At 51.2% G+C, this 19,412-nt stretch overlaps 9 protein-coding genes across 9 annotated transcripts; 6 read left to right on the forward strand and 3 right to left on the reverse strand.

The window, feature by feature from the left end:
* Positions 1–974: 974 nt before the first annotated feature.
* On the forward strand, positions 975–1,418 carry AYL99_01432 (hypothetical protein; the record flags this gene model as incomplete). Its single annotated transcript, XM_018832948.1, has 1 exon — positions 975–1,418. The coding sequence occupies one exon, from the start codon at positions 975–977 to the stop codon at positions 1,416–1,418; it is 444 nt and encodes a 147-aa protein (XP_018698827.1).
* Positions 1,419–2,538: 1,120 nt separating this feature from the next.
* Positions 2,539–4,286, reverse strand: AYL99_01433 (hypothetical protein; the record flags this gene model as incomplete). The annotated part of the gene is made up of 2 exons (XM_018832949.1): positions 2,539–4,118; positions 4,178–4,286. The coding sequence occupies 2 exons, from the start codon at positions 4,284–4,286 to the stop codon at positions 2,539–2,541; spliced, it is 1,689 nt and encodes a 562-aa protein (XP_018698828.1).
* Positions 4,287–4,690: 404 nt separating this feature from the next.
* Positions 4,691–5,836, forward strand: AYL99_01434 (hypothetical protein; the record flags this gene model as incomplete). The annotated part of the gene is made up of 1 exon (XM_018832950.1): positions 4,691–5,836. The coding sequence occupies one exon, from the start codon at positions 4,691–4,693 to the stop codon at positions 5,834–5,836; it is 1,146 nt and encodes a 381-aa protein (XP_018698829.1).
* Positions 5,837–8,497: 2,661 nt separating this feature from the next.
* Positions 8,498–9,205, reverse strand: AYL99_01435 (hypothetical protein; the record flags this gene model as incomplete). The annotated part of the gene is made up of 4 exons (XM_018832951.1): positions 8,498–8,624; positions 8,689–8,797; positions 8,855–9,025; positions 9,076–9,205. The coding sequence occupies 4 exons, from the start codon at positions 9,203–9,205 to the stop codon at positions 8,498–8,500; spliced, it is 537 nt and encodes a 178-aa protein (XP_018698830.1).
* A 1,186-nt stretch (positions 9,206–10,391) lies between these two features.
* Positions 10,392–12,080, forward strand: AYL99_01436 (hypothetical protein; the record flags this gene model as incomplete). The annotated part of the gene is made up of 1 exon (XM_018832952.1): positions 10,392–12,080. The coding sequence occupies one exon, from the start codon at positions 10,392–10,394 to the stop codon at positions 12,078–12,080; it is 1,689 nt and encodes a 562-aa protein (XP_018698831.1).
* Positions 12,081–12,783: 703 nt separating this feature from the next.
* Positions 12,784–14,309, forward strand: AYL99_01437 (hypothetical protein; the record flags this gene model as incomplete). The annotated part of the gene is made up of 2 exons (XM_018832953.1): positions 12,784–12,933; positions 12,984–14,309. The coding sequence occupies 2 exons, from the start codon at positions 12,784–12,786 to the stop codon at positions 14,307–14,309; spliced, it is 1,476 nt and encodes a 491-aa protein (XP_018698832.1).
* A 700-nt stretch (positions 14,310–15,009) lies between these two features.
* On the forward strand, positions 15,010–16,103 carry AYL99_01438 (hypothetical protein; the record flags this gene model as incomplete). Its single annotated transcript, XM_018832954.1, has 4 exons — positions 15,010–15,470; positions 15,589–15,698; positions 15,812–15,873; positions 16,020–16,103. 4 exons carry the CDS (start codon positions 15,010–15,012, stop codon positions 16,101–16,103), a joined length of 717 nt encoding a protein of 238 aa, XP_018698833.1.
* A 1,329-nt stretch (positions 16,104–17,432) lies between these two features.
* AYL99_01439 (iron sulfur cluster assembly protein 2, mitochondrial) lies at positions 17,433–18,232 on the reverse strand (the record flags this gene model as incomplete). Its single annotated transcript, XM_018832955.1, has 3 exons — positions 17,433–17,542; positions 17,607–17,894; positions 18,019–18,232. 3 exons carry the CDS (start codon positions 18,230–18,232, stop codon positions 17,433–17,435), a joined length of 612 nt encoding a protein of 203 aa, XP_018698834.1.
* Positions 18,233–18,591: 359 nt separating this feature from the next.
* AYL99_01440 (hypothetical protein) lies at positions 18,592–19,248 on the forward strand (the record flags this gene model as incomplete). Its single annotated transcript, XM_018832956.1, has 2 exons — positions 18,592–18,978; positions 19,033–19,248. The coding sequence occupies 2 exons, from the start codon at positions 18,592–18,594 to the stop codon at positions 19,246–19,248; spliced, it is 603 nt and encodes a 200-aa protein (XP_018698835.1).
* Positions 19,249–19,412: the final 164 nt, after the last annotated feature.

Raw genomic sequence — 19,412 nt, forward strand, 5'->3', positions numbered from 1 at the left:
CCGACACCAAAAACGGTCCACGTCTTCAGGCATCTACGCTTGGGAGAACCAGATCAAAACACCTTGCGGTTCTTCTTGTCTCAATGACCCATTTCGAAATGGAGGAAAGTCCTTCCCTCAAAAGCAAGTAGTTGTCAGACACTGCCTGAACTCCGCTGAGTTAGGTCCGAGAGGAGCTAATGTTTTCTGTCAGAAAGCATACCGTAAGATGTTAGTTTGGATGGAGGTTGCATATTTGGTGGCAGAACGAAAGCCCATCTCCGTTTTGGGAACGTCTGGACATGAAAGAAGAAGACCTCCCAGGCCCGAATGCTTTGAAGTGTCCCGCATTACGGACCGTAAAATTCAGCAACAGCAAAGCTTGTTGAGTGAAACACCACTCTCGGAATCCTTGTGCCTCTTCGAGTCAACAGAACCTCGTCGACCATCCATCGCAGAGGACGGCGATGGAAAAGGGATGTCTCACATACTTTCGGTCTTTAGCCGCGGTGTTTTGAAGAACAGCTCAGACACAGCTGTGAGGAAAGTGACGTTTTCTCCTTTTCCTCCAAATTCCGGCATGCCAATGGCTAATTATAACGTGGCACCGCATTCAGCACTGGTCAACGTGGACATGCATAGACATTATATAGTTCCAGGCTAGCTCTAGGCTCGACAAGTCAGAAAAACCGCTGGTACCCCGCCTATAGGGGATGGAGGTGCACCACCAGAACTCATGAGTGGCTGACGTGAGGCCTGCCTTGGCCAAGAGGCTCCGAAAAGAGACCAATAGTAGGCTTTGACCCGGTATATGGCTTTGATGGATGAAATAGGTAATTCTGAGTATGGAATCGATGGGTCTCAGCGTATATAAACAGACCCAATTACCAGACTCACCTTCGCTGTATCAAGCCAGCAATTCAATCCATTCTTTTCCACCTCAGCACTCGTTCCAAGATTAATAGTCCTTCATTTTCTCGAGAGCTTCCACCATCATGTCAACATTCAAGAAGATCTTCCCAACTCTTCTCCTTCTCCCAGCTTTGGGTCTTTCGGCTTCCTACCCAAGTCCGGTTGCTACCCCCCAATCCTCGGATGACACGGATCAAATCACCTGTTCTGAGCCAGGAAGCGGGTTTGTCACCAGCCAACAAGCCAACAGCCTCGTCAACGAGTTCAATCGCTTGATCTGCCAATCGAACCCAAGCGCCCCCATTTCTCTCAATCCGTTCGAGGGGGTTTCGGTCGACGATCCGTCAGGAACCATCCTCTTTCAGAACACCCTGAACATGGTGGCAACACCGCCTAGCTGTGGTGAGGTCGTTGATGACTTTCTAAAGCTATTGGCTCAGTGTTTCACTGGACAGGGCAGCTATGGAGGCGTCTTGATTGAGACTGCTGGCGGTGGGAGGACCTCGTACGTTATCAAGTCGCCATGAAACCGAAGCAGACGAAGTGGTCCAAAACAAGGGCGCGGGGAGCGGAGAGGAACAAGGCAGACGATGTACAGCCAGCCATATAGAATAGCGACAGGCCAGTTCGACCTTTACCCTCATTTAGTGGTCGCCCAACTCTTTGAGAGCTGGGACAAAAATTGGATATGGATTTATGACGTCTCTGTAGCGTCCTCTGAAACCGATTGTGAAAAAAATGGAGAATTGTAAATCGGGTGTTCGGCTTAATGGCACTCATGCTTTGAAAAGGTTAATACTGTGAGCAGTCATTCTTGACAACACCTTGTCATGCATGTCGGTTTTGCGATCCTGGGTGCCCCCATCGATCTCCACAACGTCTTGATTTGTGCTGGGAATTCAAGTAAAGGAGAGGGCATTGATACAATAAGAGTTATGTAAATGAGATAACAGGTTGCTGGTGAGTGTCAAAATAGGGACTAGAGGCCAGAATAAGCTGGACGTGAGATAACGCTGAGGAAAAGGGGTGACGCCGCCCCAAGACGACAGTGAACAGGTCGTGCAGCATGTTCGCTCAGAAGATGCACCACCTCTGTGAAGTTCTGACATTGACTGACTTGGCGTGTGTCCGGAAGATCCATTCTCTTAGATTTCATAAAAGATTTCGCTTGGTCAAAGTCGTTCATCCCTTGAGGTATCAATCTCTCATACCAATATTCCTCGGAACAAACAATGAGGCCTGTGAGCTAACGCGCTGACACTGGTTTGCCTTCGTCCTCCTGCGCACCCTCTTGTCCAAGATCAGTCATGGGTATGGTCAGTGCAGCAAAGGTTTCTGAGCGGCTTGTGGGGTGCTCGGCCAGGAACAAGCACTGCGGCCGTTCCGAAAACCAGCCATATCCGCCCACGTATCCCGCTCCTGATCTGTGAAGAAGACGTATTTCTCAGACGAATCAGATAATGGAAAACGCACATGTGTTTTTTTCGATTGCGGGAAGCAGCATATCCTTCAACAAGGCTGCTTCGATGCCCTAGACAAGAAGTCTGCTAGGTGTTGGCTTTGCCGGTGCATAATCTGCGAAAGGGGTAAGGAGCCTTGTGGCCGGATGAAGCAAATTGCTGGGAGCCCAACAACACCCGTCAGCCTTCAGACAGGGCCCAAGCATCCAGAGGACGCTCGCGGGCAAATTTTCCTGATTCTTCCAGTACGTTTCCATTTCACATCATCCGGGACGTCGAGAACGGAGCCTAGCAGGATGGATGCGCATACTATAACTTCCCGATGTGGGCCGATACTGGGAGCTGCCAAAAACCTTAGGAACGGGTATTTTTCACGGCTTAGGGCTTGGAGGGACAATTTAGCATGACCAATGGCGATAGCAGCGTATAGCCCGAGCAGTTGAGAAACGGGATTGGCGCTGCCTTCTGAAGCCATGACCCTCGAGACATGTTCCTTGGCAGTGTATGGGACCACGGTATCGGCAAACTGGAATTTTAGATCCTCGGTCAACGAAGCTTCCTGTATTGTCCAAAGTCGCAACATCCACTGGCAGCAGTAGATGGAAAATAAGGCGTGATCTGGTGACGATGGGACGTTCTGGGAGAGAGGTTCTCTAGATAAAACCAGGACTGGACTGGCGGACGAATAGACCTTTGCCATGCGCAGAATAGCCAGGTTTCGCAGAGGTACCTCCACGGGTACGCACAGGGTGTCTATCCAGAAGAGCGACCCTTGACTCTCGGTCAAGGCTATGACATACTGTTGGATAGAACGAAGTTGACATATGGGCAATGAATTCTGTCTGGGATTTCCCCTGCCATCACTGCAGACGTGGGAAATCGCAACATATCGCATACCTGGCTGGAAGCTAACGATGTTGAGCTGGCCGTCCTGGAATCTTACAAGTGGAAACTGTTCATCCTCGAATTCCGCGAATAAGTCCGCGTTCGGCATGGTCTGATGTTGACAAGGGCATTCAGCCTGCAGATGGTCGCACCCAGTCCTTGTACAATCGCAGAGCTCGGCCAGGTGTTGAGTCAGGTACTTGCCGACATCTACATTAACAGCCACGCTGGCAAATCTTGAAGAACAGTTCTCATGGTCAAACCCGTCTTTCAAGGTAGAGAGAAGGCTGGCGAAGTATAAGCCTACAAGACCAAGACTTGAGCCGATGCGATGCACAATACTGGGATACCAACCATCCTCAGATATGAGTTTCCTCTCCAGTAGCTGGCACGGCACTGAGACAGGCGAGTTGTGGATAACGTCTTCAGCGTCCTCGAGCCAGATCATGCGGTATCTATCGAGTGTTTCGACCAAGGTGGATAAAGCAAGACATACCGAAAGCGGCACGAATTGCATTGCAGCTTTGTCTGATGTTCGATCCAGCTTCTGGAGGATCCATTTCGCCTCTTGTAGACATCGTTCCAGTTTGTTTTCCCAATCCGAATTGCCGTTCAGCTCATAGCGCCTGGCCACAAATTCTCTGAAGAGACCTCTCGCAGTGAGATAACGACCCGAATTGCATGTATGATTTTCCGCTGCACTGGCATTGGGCCCTTCAACAGTTGCCTCTTGCCTCGAGACCGTCCCGTTCAATGCTTCCTGCCAAATCCCGAAGAATATCCATGTTCGAAGGAACGAGCCTACACAAGCAAGAATCTTTTCCCGTGTCGTTGGCATGCCAGCAAATCTGCTATCTCCAGTGAGACTGAAGCATAATGGTCCTGCCAGTCTGTGCGAGCCGAAACGATCTTTCCTTGGAGTAAGGCATCAACATCCCAACCTTGAAGCTCGTCGTAGCCTAAGAATCCGTCGTTGTCAAAGTCCGGGCCGCCGAAGTTGGGGACGGGTAGATGGGATTCGATGCCGTCTGGCAATGGTAGGAAGTCCATGGCCGTTTTCTGAAATGGAGGCCTATTTACGGGGAGGTGTTGTGTCTGCTTCGAAGAAAATCAGGCTGTCGTGGGAGAGCGCAGTTTTCAGCCTAATTGGAATTGTAGAAAGTACGTCAACTTCTGCCTTATTCCTTTGCTCCCCTAACAGAACGGCGTCCCATGTACACTGCCTCTAAGTCTAATAGAGTACAGCAAGCAGGGAATCAGGTCTGCAGGGGTGTGTTGGGGGGCCAATGTCTGCGCGTTCTGCGCATTCACAGGGGTCTCTCTGCAACACTAATCGGAACAGGGCGATGGTCACGTTTGTGGCGCCCACAATCACAACACCTCTCCTTTTTCTGGTTTCCCAGACCGCCTCAAACTCTTCTCATCTTTCCTCTTCTTTGACTTTCTCTGCATAAATGGAGGATATGGGTCGTGGCAACATCAAAAAGACCCTTCGAGCGCTGGCATTACTACCAGCTGAGCAAACACGGCTGAAGAAAGATATTACAAACTTCTGGAGATCAAAGTTGCCAACAACGGATACTACCAGAGTCTCGAAAGCCGTCATTCTCTCAGTGGCTCAAGCTTTCATTGACCAGAAGGGTGCCATGTACTTCTCCACCAACACTCGCACAACACAAGAGAATGTTCTACACTCCATCGCGGCTATTATTGAATCCCAACGACGAAACTACTATGATAACCTCTCTCGCAGGAAAGGGAAACGGCGAGCTATGTCTCAGACGCCGAGACCACGAAGGGACTCATTGGAGGCCAGGACGGTGCCAGATAGTGCATCATGGGATTGGTGTAAGATACTGATCCGAGTCAACCGCAATCTGCGCTATAGCATCACTGACACGACACTAGTGAGCCTTCCGGAGACTGAAAACCGGATAGCACATAGTACAACCGACGGAAGCTATTTGCCATCGGATGGTGAGCCATCTGATGAGCAGATTGGCATCATCTACAGGGCGAGGAGGGAACATTCCGCTGTTCCCGAAATCATAGGGTCAGATGATGTCGAAGAAGTGGAAGGAAAAGAAGAAAATACTGCAGTGAATTTCGAGTTCTTGGGCAGAAGGTGGGAATTCAAGAGTCTGGAAGCTATGACGAAAGCCCTGGCAACTTTTATACTGAAGTTGTCAGGCCAAGCAAAAAGATATCGCGAATCAAGCGATCGGAAAGGCTTTGGCGAGCCTGAAATATCCAAAGATACCATCCTCGATGATTTTTACGCCCTCGAGGTCTTCCAGAACATCGGGGATGAGCTTCAGTCTTATCGCGCCGGAATGAATCAGAACAATGCACCGGATGAAGATAGTTCACCCACCGAGATGACTTTCCAAAACACAACATGGACATTCAATTCTCTCGACCACAAGGCTGCGTCACTAAAGGGAGCCCTGGAACGAGTTACGCGGGAGATCAAATCGCACCTCGGGGATCTCGACGAAGGAGACTTGCCATATAAGGCTGTCAAATGCCACACGAATCAATACTCAGGCTGGTTGAAAGGAGCGTTCCTCAGCAATGGAGCCAAACTGTTGCCGTGTTAGTCTTTTGGGATCGGTCGGCGTCGGGAGTCACATATGAGGTTGATTATCGAACTCTTTATGAACGAATGATCTTTTGAACAGTGCTTGGTAAACCAAGTTGTACCCTCGAATTGGAAGCACCGTCTCTCTCCTTGGGCTTGTCCTCGTGCTGGCAACAATCCCTCCGTCTAATGGAAGTCGTTAATTAACCCATGGTGAATTTGCTATACTACGCGTCAGGACGTTCGCCTGGAATAGTCCCTCGTTTCCCCCTCTTTCTTTCAGCAAAGAAGACGGAGTATCTCGCCAAACTTTTACCTGGAAGAACGGTGGAATCTAGGCTTTCTCGTGGCTTTCGTCCGCACAGGTAATGAATCCGTGGGCACCAAATCCCGAGTTATATACATAACGCGCGCAAGCTTCGTTAGGTCCTTCACGAGGGCGAGGAACTCTCGTATTTGAAGTATGTAACTACCATAGCGTAGCTTGGGGGTAATTGCTCGATGGATCATAAAGGGTCATACGTCGTCGGCTCGTACACGCCACCGTTTTTCAGTAGAAGAGCGGTGTGTCCCGCTAACTGTTGGTGGATTCGGACAACTCTGCTAGGCGAGTAGTGGGCTCCTGACACCTATAGGGACTGTCTCGGGGCGGCGGAACTGGCGGCAATTTCAGAGACGGCGGATTCGCTAACAGATCTAATTGGCTAACGCCCGTAGTCGTTATCCAATAGTCGCTCAGCTCTATTGCTAAGCCCTCTCTCCTTTCCTCCTTCTTACAGTAGGAGGAGTCGCGCTAGTGAACTGGGGCGAGGCTTCATGGCCAAAGGCGATGCCTCTCTGCGGCGGTAGGAACACACACACAACACACCACAACACCACAAAACAAGATGGATGGAATGCTTGATTATCTGTGCTACCTCTCTACTACTACCTATGTAAAATACCCTTGAAAGAAAAGAAAAAGTCTCTCCACTTCATCCGTCCAATCAGAATCCACCATTGCCTCCCTGACAATGTACAGGCACGTGACCTGACTCTTCCCATTACACTAGCTAATAACTTTACAGTGAAATCTTATAATAGAGATACGATATGATAGTGCTGGCACCGGCACTGGCACTGGCACTGGCACTGGTAGTGGTAGTGGTGGTAGTTGGTTGTAGCAGCAGAGGTAGTAGTAGGGACATTAGCAGTGGTGAGATAGTGGTAGTGACTGGCAGTGACAGTGGCAGTGACCGTGGCAGTGACAGTGGCAGTGACCGTGGCAGTGACAGTGGCAGAGGTAAGTGGATCCGTAGACAGACTGTTAGGCTAGTGGAGTCGAAGCAACAAGGCTTCCTGGCTAAGCTAAATAAAATAAACACCAAGGTTGGCTATACAAGATGGGCGGCGGCGAGGATTGATTCCCATCCAATTTTGGTACTGTCAGTTTCTACTGAGCATTAACCGAATTCGCCCTCTCTGCAATCACCTCCAATTCCGCCGCCTCGAGACAGTCCCCACGTATATGTACATGTAGGATTCAGACATCAGATTTTCGTGTATAACATCCAGCATGCCCCCGTCGGCTTTGTGCTAGGAAACCGTTTCTGTAGGAAGTCTGCTTCGTTCTACCATAGCAACTGCCAACCTGGTCCGTTAATGGATTTGACGGGTTAACATTGGTTTCACTGCTCCTTCTCAAGAGCTGCCAATACCGTATGAATGAAGTTCAAAGTGCGTGTTTCTGTGTCCTCCACAGCCTTCAATGGGCTCTGACGATGTCCTGTTCAACTGTTTGTGTGACAGCTTGACAGTATGACAACGTGCCGTACTCGGTGAAGAAGCATCGCGTCTCGGACGACTCCTTTCGAAAGTCAATTGAAGCCACCGTCATACGTACTGTGACATATATGCACGTCGTCACTCCAGTATATGAGATGCACGAATCAACAACTCCTACGAAATCGGGCAGTAGTTGGACATGATCCATAGTCATCCAGGAGGATTAGCAATGGGCTAGCCTGACATATGTAGCTGTCAGTGTGGAGCCGAGACGCGGCGTGGGTCGGGTACTCCATGGTCGCATGCTAGCATACACTAACCTCGAGGTATATAAGTGGGGCTTTGCACGGGGGATATTGAAGGACTAGCCCCTGTGACCGTTCTTGCTCTATGGTGTTGCCGGTGTGGGTAGACCAAGTATACCCCTGGGGAAACTGAGGTGCGATATTAAAACAAAGCTCTCTCCATAGGTGCTGGTCAGTCAAAGTAGAGAGGTAGTCGCTCCCAATCGGCTGGGTGTGAGTCCGCTGTTGATAAAATCCGACCAGAAAAAGCATCCACATCAATAGGTGATGGAATGGGACAAGAGCCAGATGTCGTGGAAATACGAAGAGGCGGAGCATGGCTCATACGAGCGTCACCGAAGTCGACATTGCTGTCAATGATGATTGTATGTGCATACGGGAATGGAGCAAGTGCCATGTTAAGGAAGTCGGTTTCACTGACATGGCCCTAAGAAAAGATGAGTGTGATGACAACTTGACGGGATACTGGAATTGGCCGGTCCCAAAGTCAAGCGGCGTCAGAACAGCGATAGCACACGAGTAGATCGAGCATCCAGCACAAGAAACAATATCAATGACATTTACTTGACGCTGACGGCGGAAACGACCAAGTCGAACTCGAATACGTGATCTTATGCCACCTGTCTCAATTTCCCGGTTTCAATATCCAACAGTAACCCAACCACCGCCGGAGGGTTTCCCCCATACGTGGGATCGGTCTTGATCATCGCCACGTCTTGCCGGAGACTGTCTTGTAGGCTGCAACAAGGAAATTAGCAAAATGGGCAGTTTTCAAGACTGGCTTCGGAGAGATTTGGCTTACTTCGTGATCTCGCCAAACTCCATGGCATCAATGGCCTCAGCCGGAAGAGAAGAAATTTGCTTGAGTCTGTCCCGCACTTCGTTATCCAGGACATGAGTCGTGCCGCAATCTGAAAATGGCCAGTGAGCTGAGTGTCGTCAGCGGGCTCGCAGGCTTAGCAACTCACCAGTGTGATGAACGATGGCGATCAGTCCGATTGGAGCGATGGTGTTGAGCACCTGGATTGATCGCATCGCATCCATAGCTCTTCCACCTGCGTTTCGGATAACAGCCGCCGGAGCGCTGGGACCCATACCCAAGAATTGCTCGGGAATGACTCTTGGATCGCTGCAAGATACTTGACTCTGTTAGTATACCTTTGGTCGCTCGCGTCCAGAGGCAACGTACAGACTATTGTTCCCTTGACGCCTTGCTGCCGCCACATCTCTCGCATCTTCAGGAGTGGAGGAGGGGGCACGCAGTGCTCGGCGAACTTAGCATTTCTTTCGAGCCACGAAGCAAGAAGCTGATCCGCCATTGTGAGAAGGGAGATATCTCGAGCTACCTTCTCTGTCGAGGTCCTTGCGTGGATGAAACGCGCAGATCACTCGATGAGGAGGACAAGCTCCCTTTTAATGACTCCTAGAACTCTACATCGGTCTGCTTTACGCGCGCAATGACAAGTCCCTCCCCAAAATGAGAAGCCAAAGATGGTGGTAGTTGTAATCAAACCGGGGTCTCGTACTCGATGATTGAAACCGGTGCTTTAGTCTCTCCGTTTTCCTTGGTATGATTGGCCGGACAGTCCAACGGATAGATGGCAAGGACTAATCATTCCGTACCTACGTCTCAAGCAGCGACAGGAACAAGAGATGGTCAGCCCGTGTTTCTCGTTCATTTGTACCTGATCGGTGATTTGGAGCCCGATAGCTGAACCCTGCGAACTTCGTACGAGAGAATGGAGAGAGAATGGCGATGGATTGGGACAGTGAGCCCGAAGGGAGGTTCCCCAAGCAGTCTAGAAGCAGAGGCGTCGTGTTGCCAAGCCAGGTTCACCGAGAAGCATGATAACCATACTAATCATTCATAAAAGGTTGATCGTTAGTCACAGCATGTGAAGGTTGACACTGTCTAGTAAGCCGTTTTTCCGCGCCTACATTCGTCGACCAAGCGAAGCCTGCTGAACCACAGTAGATCAGACGCCAGAGTTACCTGGTTTGTGAGGATCAATGGTCCGCTGGCAACTCCCAACTGGTTGTTGTGTGGATGTAGGTTATACCCAAGGGTTTGGCCATACTAACTCTGCAGCTACTCAATATCGTTTTTGTTGGTACCCCACCTACCAGTAGTGATTGTATATTCGAGCCTAGAGAAGACGGACTTCTGAGGGGGGAAAAGATGTATGTTCGCAATGTGGCTATTGGTTGTAGAGGGAGAACATGAGGATGTTGCTTTTAAAAGCGGCGCGGGGTGGAACACGTGCCGGCGTACCATCTCCCTGTGGATTCGAAGCCCGCCAAGTGACCTCATCAACAACACGCCCGCCAGACCCGCTGCACCCATCGCGTCGCACAAAACTTGTCCACTGCACAGTTGTTGTGCAATGCGCCATACCCTCCCTTCCTCTATATGAATGTTGTCGACCGACGCGCGCGTGTGGAATCTCGCCGCAACAACACTTTACAGCTGAGCCTGCAGCTTGCCTGTACGGCAGTCGTCAAGCCATGCCTCGCGCTCCCCTTCGCCGTCGACAGCTCAACCGAAATGGCCCAGTTCCACACGGCGCCCAAAAGTTGAACAAGAGCCCGGCTAAACTGGAATTAGAGAAGATGTTGGCGAATAAACCAATCGGCCCTCGACCGAACGATAGCGATGACAGCGATAGGCTCGTTGTCAAAGGCAATGGAAGGAGAGGGAGATATGTTCCAAGGCAGGAGATTTACGCTTCTGGCGCAGTGGCTGCCGGCGACAAGCCGGGGAACTATCCTACCAGAGCGCAAAGAAGGAAAAATCTGGCCAAAGCAACGAAGGAGATAATCAGGAGTGATCAACAGGAGATGCGAGATGAAGAGGGATCCGTCCCAGTCAACAAACAGCTGCACCAGCCCAAGGCCAGGTCTCCCACCATGAATGGAATCTTGAAAAATGCGACAGACACAAACCAGGTACTAGCCACAGCTATGCCACTAGCTGCGAGGCCCTCAGTCTCTGTTCCGCGAGCCCTACAGCCGACTCCCGCAAGAGAAGATTCCATTATCGGCGCGCTGAAGCCCAGACGAAGGCAGCCTAGCATCCTGCAAAACCTGGACCAGGATTCGTCAAGTTTTGACCTGGAGGATGAAGAAGAATTTCTTCCTGACGACGAGTCCACGCCGTTTGGGGTCTCTAAACTATCGAACAAGGTCACACCTCCTGTTCCAGAGTCTCCCATACTCCTGTCGTCAACACGGAAACGCAAATTTGGCTCCTCCGACCCTCTCAGGCCTGTAGAGATCGAAACCGCGCAGAAGACCATGCGAGCGTCGAAATCTACCCCTCAGCCCTCGTTTCCGGCGGTGACGCTCTCCAAGCTGCGTGAGTCAGGACGACAGCACAGCGAACATGTTCGTGACGAAGATGACATTATGGCCCTCCCACAAAGCAGTTCCTCACCGGCACCCTCTCCCGTAAAGGAGAAAAGCCCGGCACCCATAAAATCAACGAAGCATCCTGGGAAGCTAGCACCTCTCATGACGACGAAGGAGCTCCAAACTCACATGATGCCAACCAAGAGGCGAAGGACCGAGCGGGTGCGAAAACAAAGGCGCGACACCTTTGATATTCCAGCCGATTTCGACCTGTCGGAATCCGAAATCTCCGAAGACGTGTCAAGTTTCCTCCCCTCAAAGAAGGAAAAGAAAACCCGTCGGAATGGACCTTTGAAAAAGGCAGGCGGCACGCGGACCAAGGCGAAATCTGGGAAAGCTGAAAAGCAGGACTATGTTGCTCCGTCATCAAAAGCAAGGTCAAAGTCAAAACCAAGTACGAACCACCTTACCACTACTACCATTCCGCCCATATTGAGGCCATCTACCTCGAACCGCGAAACTAAGTCTCCGTCACAGCATTCTACAAATATGTCGTCGAATATCAACACAGGATCCCAGGCAGGACCGTCCAAGCCGTATGGTGGCTCCCCCCACGAAGGTCAAGGTACAGTTTACTCGCAAGACAAGGAAAACCGGCACTTTTATCAAAGCGATCCCAGCCCCCAGCGAGCTGAGGACGCGTGGCTCTTGGACGGGACGGGAGAAGAGGTTGCCGGAGGTGGGAGAAATGTACACAGCAAGTGGGCTGAAATAGATGCTTGGGATATGGATTTTGAGGATGTGGAAGTTATGACTGGGGAAAGTAGCTCACCTACACGTTGGTGACGAGCCAGGGGCTTCTTGACTTGCACCTTACGCAACTTCAGGATAGCAATGTCCAACGATCATGACACAAACATGAGCAAACGAGTGGGTAATTTGTGAGCGCTTTGTAATTCTACGGGTGCATTTTCCCGTGAGCTCGAGGTTCAATATCAACCAAGCTGTTGGGGCACGAGACCCCGTCGTCGCTGAGGATCGTGCGTGGTGAGAATAGTAGAATTTTAGAATCAGCGTTACCCAGATCTTTTTGGCTTACCAAGGAGATGGATGATGCCTTCGTCAAATCAGAATTCCTGCTCCAGACAAATGCATGCACCGTGACTTGGTTCGATTAACCTATATTACTACTCGATACTGTACTCGGTAGAGTTGACGGGGCCGTGGAATGCCAAGGCGGGATGAAGCTGGTGGCTGAGATGGTTCACCGCGTCCCGCACTTCTGGGGAAGATCAACCCAGACACAGACAACCCACCACCGCGCCCGTTCTTCTGCCTGTGCCTCATTCACCCTTCTCATTCATTCAACTCTGTCCGGCCTGCTGACAACTACATTCGCATGAGATTTTTGAGCCGACAAACCATAGATCTGCGACAACTTCCATCTGCCCAAACAAAGTGACAACAAAACTCGAGTTGACCTCACTTTGCACCCTCGCACATGGCAGGCCCGTGAGCGAACTTTCGCAACCCACCCTCATCCTTTGCCATGGACAAGCTCTTGGCGGAGAGCACTGCTCTCGCATCAATTCCTCTCTCTCGAGAAGAAGACCAATATGACAAAACCGCGAAGACGTTGGTGAATAAGCTGGGCAAGCTTTCTCCAAATGAAATCACACCTGCGAAAGAGGATCTTGATGTAACGTCCATTACAAGAGCGGGCTTGACATGAAGTTGACCAGACGATAGGCAATACCACCCTCCGACCACACCATTCTGTATACCTATATGCTTGTAGCAGGCATCGAGGTATCTGCAGCCAGTGGAAAAGTGGCTCCGAGGCAACTACCGTCAACTGTCCTCCCTGAAGGTGCCTTATGGCCTTACATCGCTCAGCTTCTCCTCGAATTCGACCCTGTCCAGGCACGGTATTGCGGTGCTCAATTCCTCCGGATCGTCGACTGCGTTGCTATGGGCGCGGAGCAGACGTCGAATTACGTGCCTGCGATCCAACTGCTCTACCATGTCATTCTCAGACTCGACGCAACTTCATCTTGTCTGACATCCACACACCGCACATTCCTCCGCCTTTGTCTGCTTTCACAAGCATATGCCGAAGCTGCTCGTATTCTAGACCACCCGATCTATCACATTCCGTCCCTGAGACAGGACCTCCGCTCAAATAGATGTCTTTGCTCGAATTCAGATCAGCCATGGAGCTTTCTAAGTCCGGTCACTGGTCTGAGTCAACCAATCACCAGTCGCACATATCTCGAGTACTATCTCATGGGAGGCATGTGCTACATGGCATTGGGAAGATACAAGGATGCGATGTTTTTCCTCGAAGTTGTGTTCACCGCGCCAGCCGTTCAGAACGTCGCCAGCCTTCTCATGGTGGACGCCTACAAAAAGTGGCTGTTCCTGGGCCTTCTGCTGACCGGCGCCAGCCGTCCAATACCAAGGTCGGCGAATCAAAATGCAATCAAGCATATTCGCGCGCTGGCCAGACCGTACGAAGCTGTCACCGAGGCTTTCAAAGGTCGCGACGTGGAAAAATTGCGGACAGAAATTGAGGCAGGTAATCTCGTCTGGCAGGACGACGGAAACTATGGTCTCGCGATCGAGGTCTTTCAAGCTTTCCGCAAGTTTGCGGTCCAGAGGCTCAGCAGAACGTTTGCCGCGCTCTCAATAGCAGAAGTCGCGACACGGACTTCGCCAGATCCATCAGATCTCGCCGAGACGAAAGCATACGTGGACATGTTGATCCAGAACGGCGAGCTCAGTGCGGCAATCACCGAGAGTGCCAACGGCGACCAGACTCTACGGTTCTTGCCTACTACGGCTGCTACACGGCCAGAAGCACAATTTCAATCGGCACTAGCGGCGCAGACGCTGGAGCTACAAGCCATCCTGAGACACGTTCATGACACCGAACATCGTCTGGAAGTATCCAAAGAGTACATTGACTACCTCAAGAAGCTGAAAAAGATCAGAGAGGAAAAGCAAGAAGGAAAAGTCACGGGGAGAGGAACGGTCGATGAGGACATTGATGAGGACATGATGGAGGAAATCTAGAGCAGTTGCGATCAACCCGTCATGTGGCGCGGTGTACGCACGCTCATTACATTGCCGCTCGATGTCGAGTAGAAATGTAGGTCGTCGGAGCGCATCAGTTGAGCTTCATCTTGAAGCGATGAATGAGGCTGCATTTACTGGTAGACGGGGTGTTATGCCCAGCCACTTCCAAGCGACAGTGGGCTTCATCCTGAAGAACAAGAGAGCATCCGTGTAATGCTTAATTTCTCCCTTATGAATGTTCCCACGTGCCCGTGATTTGAGATGCCTGGACAGCGGACTGGGATTGCATGAGCCCGTTTCCCCTGTCCACTTGTGAACCTCTTTGTAGTGGCAGGATCAGCGAATCTGCTCCAGCCTCGCTAATCTGCGGCTCATCTGCACCCCCAGGATGGTCGTAAAGCCATGGAACAGGTTAAATGCGGGTGAATTGACGGGTGGGTGGGTTCAGACAATGACTGGAGTAATAGGCTAATTGAAGATCTGGCCCTGACATTAATCCTATATATTAGAGAGGATGATATATGTATGTACGTACCATTTCCTCGCATCATCGCCGGTCAAGTCCATTGAAACCCTGACCCCGTCTTCGGCGCCCACGCCGACCGACCGACCCCCTTGTCGAGAGAATCAAGTCTGCCCTCCTTTTCCCCCCTCTAAAACGTCTTGTCCTTCTTCCCGTCACCCCACCGCTACCGTCATGCCCACGTACGTCCTGACGGGAGCCAACCGCGGGCTGGGGCTCGAATTCGTGCGCCAGCTCTCGTCCGACGGCGCCAACACGGTTATCGCCGCCGTGCGCAGCCTCACCCACGGCGAGCTGGACGACCTCAAGCAACTCGCCACGGGCGCCCCGGGCACGGTGCACATCCTGGAGTGCGACACCAGCGACGCAGCCTCGATCCACCGCTTCGGCAAGGCTGTCGAGGAAACGCTGGACCACGGCAAGAGCAAGAAGATCGACTACCTGCTCAACAACGCCGGCATCAATGCCACCCCGGACCAGACCAGCCTGACCATGACGGCCGACAGCCTGCAGCACCACATCAACGTCAACGTCTTCGGCCCTGCCGAAACGGTCAAGGTCCTGCACGGGATGATGGGCCCGGGCAGCGTCGTCATGAACATGACCAGCGGCCTGGGCAGTTGCGGGAAGAAATTGTATGTATTCCCCTTCCTTGCGCGGTTTGGAGAGAATGAGAGGGGGTGTGCGTGTGTGTGAGAGAGAGAGGGAGGGGGGAAAAACAGTAGATTTCTGACGTTTCCGTTTTCCCTCCAGACCAAAGTGCACGACGTATTCTATTTCCAAAGCCGCCCTGAACATGTTGACCGTGCACCAATCCGAGCACCTAAAAGACCAGGGCATCAAGGCCATCTGCATGGATCCCGGTGAGTTACCTTCCCTCCCCTTCCCCTTTTACACAGCGAGCCGAGACAAGGCTGTAATATCAGATTCCTGACTGACTGACTGACTGACTGACTGACATGTTCGTTTTCACAAGGCTGGGTCAAGACGCGCATGGGCGGCGAGGGTGCGATTCTCGAACCCGACGTGAGCATTGGCGTAAGTTTTCCTCCACTCTTCTCCCGTTTCCTTGCTTCTGCCTCCTTTCTTTCTTTCTTTCTGTTTCTTCTTCATTCACCCACTCTTCTTCTCCTTGTCTTTTTGTTTGGCGGGATGCTAATCATGAACCCGGCGCGAACTCCCAGGGAATGCTCAAGACGCTGCACGGCCTCAAGGACTCGGATACAGGCAAGTTCTACACGTACACGGGAGACGAGGTGCCGTGGTAGACTCAGATTTTGGGATGGGTGGGTAGGGGAGGGTAGAGCGAACGAATAGTAAGATCATCAAGAACTTAGAAAAGGGACCGGGAGAGATCTCGATTTTTCTGATAACATGTGGGTGACATGTACTCACTTATTTGCTTACTACTTACTACTTACTACTTACTACCCTCGAGCTTCAGGATAGATGTATATAGACTCCACAGAGAGACCCGCCTGTAGAGAGTATAAAAAACAGTAGTAATCGTATCCGGCATCTCTCGCCTGTTTCTAGTGCTTCTCAAGAATTCATATGAATTCTCGCCGCATGTATGTAGCCCTGGAAAACCGTCACGGTCGCATGCAGAAAGGGAGGAAAGACACCATCCATAGCGGTAGGCAAGTAAACAAGCAAAGGAAGCAAGATATGTATGCCACCTTATTACCATCGAGGTCTGAGGGAAATTGGGACGGGATGTCCATAGTATATATGTACATCCCTTCTTCGCTTGGATAGGACATGGGTTGTTTCACCATCACGAAGGCTCCACACTTTAACTTCCCCGTGCTGTATGTATACCCTGATAGCTAATAATTACTGTAGGTATGTACCAAGTACGCCGTAATTAATAGTCCGGTATTGGGTATCTACTACAGTAGTAATAGTATTATTGATCTATGTCCCCTATCCATGTAGGAAGTCATGCTAATTAAAGCACTGTGAATGCAGTCTGTTCTCAGCCATGGAGTCCCAGCAAACTATCGACGCAGGTGACTCGAGACTCAAAAATACGGTAAAAAGTACCACAACATATGCGTGCATCAATGGGGCTTATTGGCTGCTAGAGTGTCTTCTTCTTAGTCATGATCCAATACTACATCTGGTTATGGGAATGTCTGTGTGGCAAGTGGGATATAAGATTTGACTATGTCTGAGATGAGTAGCGACAGGCGAACAATCTCCTCGTTCCTCTTCTCACCCAGGCCTCCCCCTTGTGATCCCCTGATCCCCCAGTCGAGCTTCACTTATAGCGTGGAGGTCCTCTGCTGGATTGCACCCGGCGTACACCACGAAGCTCACCTACACAATATCGATGCTGTCCCTCTTCATCAGAGGAACCGTGCAAAAGGCTCAATACTCATCTCACGAAAGGGGGCGACGCCGAACACGACCGAGCAGCAAACTTGAAACGAATCTCGTCGTTGGACTGAATCAGCCGTTCAATTTGCAAACCGACCTATACTCCTGCCGTTTGGCTGCCAATAAAAAAGGGCATCCGCCTATTGACACAATTTTGTCCTGCCACTGGTTGCTTCAACTTGCAGGCTTTTTCGACCTCCTATCCCAAATTTCACTCAAGCCGTCGCACTGGCACCGGTATCGGTTGTCGCCGTAACTCGTTCAATTTCAATCTTAGGCATTGCGGCGGAGGCGGAACCCAAGTCCGTCGCCTTGGCCTTGGGGTCTAGGAGAAGATATTCACGTCAGCCATTTCCATTCATGTGTCATTCTTCAGGGTTTGGACCAACTTTTCTTGTAATAATCGCCGATGGCGCTCTTGATAGCATCCTCAGCGAGCATGGAGCAGTGTAATTTGACCGGCGGCAGGCAAAGTTCTTTGGCAATTTCCGTGTTGCGGATCTTTCCTGCCTGTTCTAATGTCATGCCGCGCACAAGCTCGGTGAGATATGAGGAGGAGGCGATCGCCGAGCCGCACCCGAAGGTCTTGAACTTGACGTCGCTGATCGTTTGAGTGTTGGGGTCGACTTTGATTTGCAGTTTCATCACATCGCCGCACGCGGGCGCTCCGACGAGGCCTGGATGAAGAGAGATATGTCAGCGATTGTGGTGGCCGATATGGGGTTTCGACCGAAGCTCGCGCTTTTCCGCCGCGGACTGCCCGAGCTCCGGAACGTGTGAACGTTTTCCAAATTGACGTACCTGTCCCAACATCTACCGCCGACTTGTCCATCGAGCCGACATTTCTTGGGTTTGAGTAATGATCAAGGACCTTCTCGTGATAGCTTCGTCGCTGCTGCGAGACGGCGGTGGCAGGTCTGAGCGGTGATGGGGAGGCGAGACTCGGTCGGACAGCGGATGTTTGGACCGAGGTGCGCATCGCGCGAGGGACGGAAAGGAGAGCTCGTCGTGACATGGTGGGTATTGGTAGTTTTGTGTGCGTTCTGTGTAGTCGTTACTGAAGTGAGTTGTAGGATCAGACTTGGTAGAAAGAGGGTGTAGGTTGTTGAGTGAGTCTGAAATAATGAGAGATGCTGCGTCAAAAAGTAATTGACGAAAGATGTCGAACCTTGGATGGCAAACGAGGGGCGGGATGGTCGTCGCTTATTGGCTGCGGTGCATGTGACTTTGCCGCTAATCCTTTTTTAACAATGACGTCGCTCCAACTCGGTCAACCTTTCCGAGTTTTGACTGGCGCGGCCGGAATCAAATCGAGTAACTGCGAGCGACAACCAAGACGCGCCTAGATCAGAGATCGCGTTGCTTTGGACAAAGATGGGGAAGACACAGACAACCAAAGCACCCTCATCCCAGACGCCGAAGAAAGATCACCTCAAGAATCCCTCCCATCCGTACACCTTTGAGCACCTCCACAACGCGTACATCACCTCTCTGTCGCACGGCAGTATGCCCCTCCCGTCCAAGAAGAGAAAGTCCGCAGTCGGCGACGACAGTAACCTCGACGTCTCCACCAAACGGGGGAAAGGCGCCTCGGGGACTACTTTTGTCCCATCCTCAAAACCACAAACGGATTCAGACGGGAATACGTTCTGGGAGATCTCCAAGGCGCGGCGGGTGACCCTTTCTGAATTTAAAGGCAAACAACTGGTCAACATCAGAGAGTATTATGAGAAGGACAACGATTGGCTGCCAGGAAAGAAGGTATAGGTGCCGGGGCGTATGCCACATGTGAAGGTGCTGACCCATGGTATCCAGGGCATTTCAATGAGCATTGAGCAATATTCAGCTCTCATCAAAATTATGCCTCAGATCGAAAATGTCCTTAAGTCACACGGCGAAAAGGTGCCTCGACCGAATTACGACGGAAGTGCCCCTGCTGATGACGACGACGAAAGCGACAAAGGGGGGGATGGAGATGAAGAAATGGACAGAAAACCTAATATTGAAGCTACGAGTGACGAAGACGAGTGAGGGATATCACCTGATCGCCCCCGACTGCGAGGGACTACCTCGATGAGAGGAGCCTCCAGTGGTCGAAGATGGGCTTCAACTAACGAGTGCTGCCTAAGAGATCACTCAACGATCAAGCAGGTCGACATTTTCACATAGACAGGATTTATGGTATGTATAGATCT

The sequence above is a fragment of the Fonsecaea erecta genome (assembly GCF_001651985.1).
Source record: "Fonsecaea erecta strain CBS 125763 chromosome Unknown Scaff1, whole genome shotgun sequence".
Lineage (NCBI taxonomy): Eukaryota > Fungi > Ascomycota > Eurotiomycetes > Chaetothyriales > Herpotrichiellaceae > Fonsecaea > Fonsecaea erecta.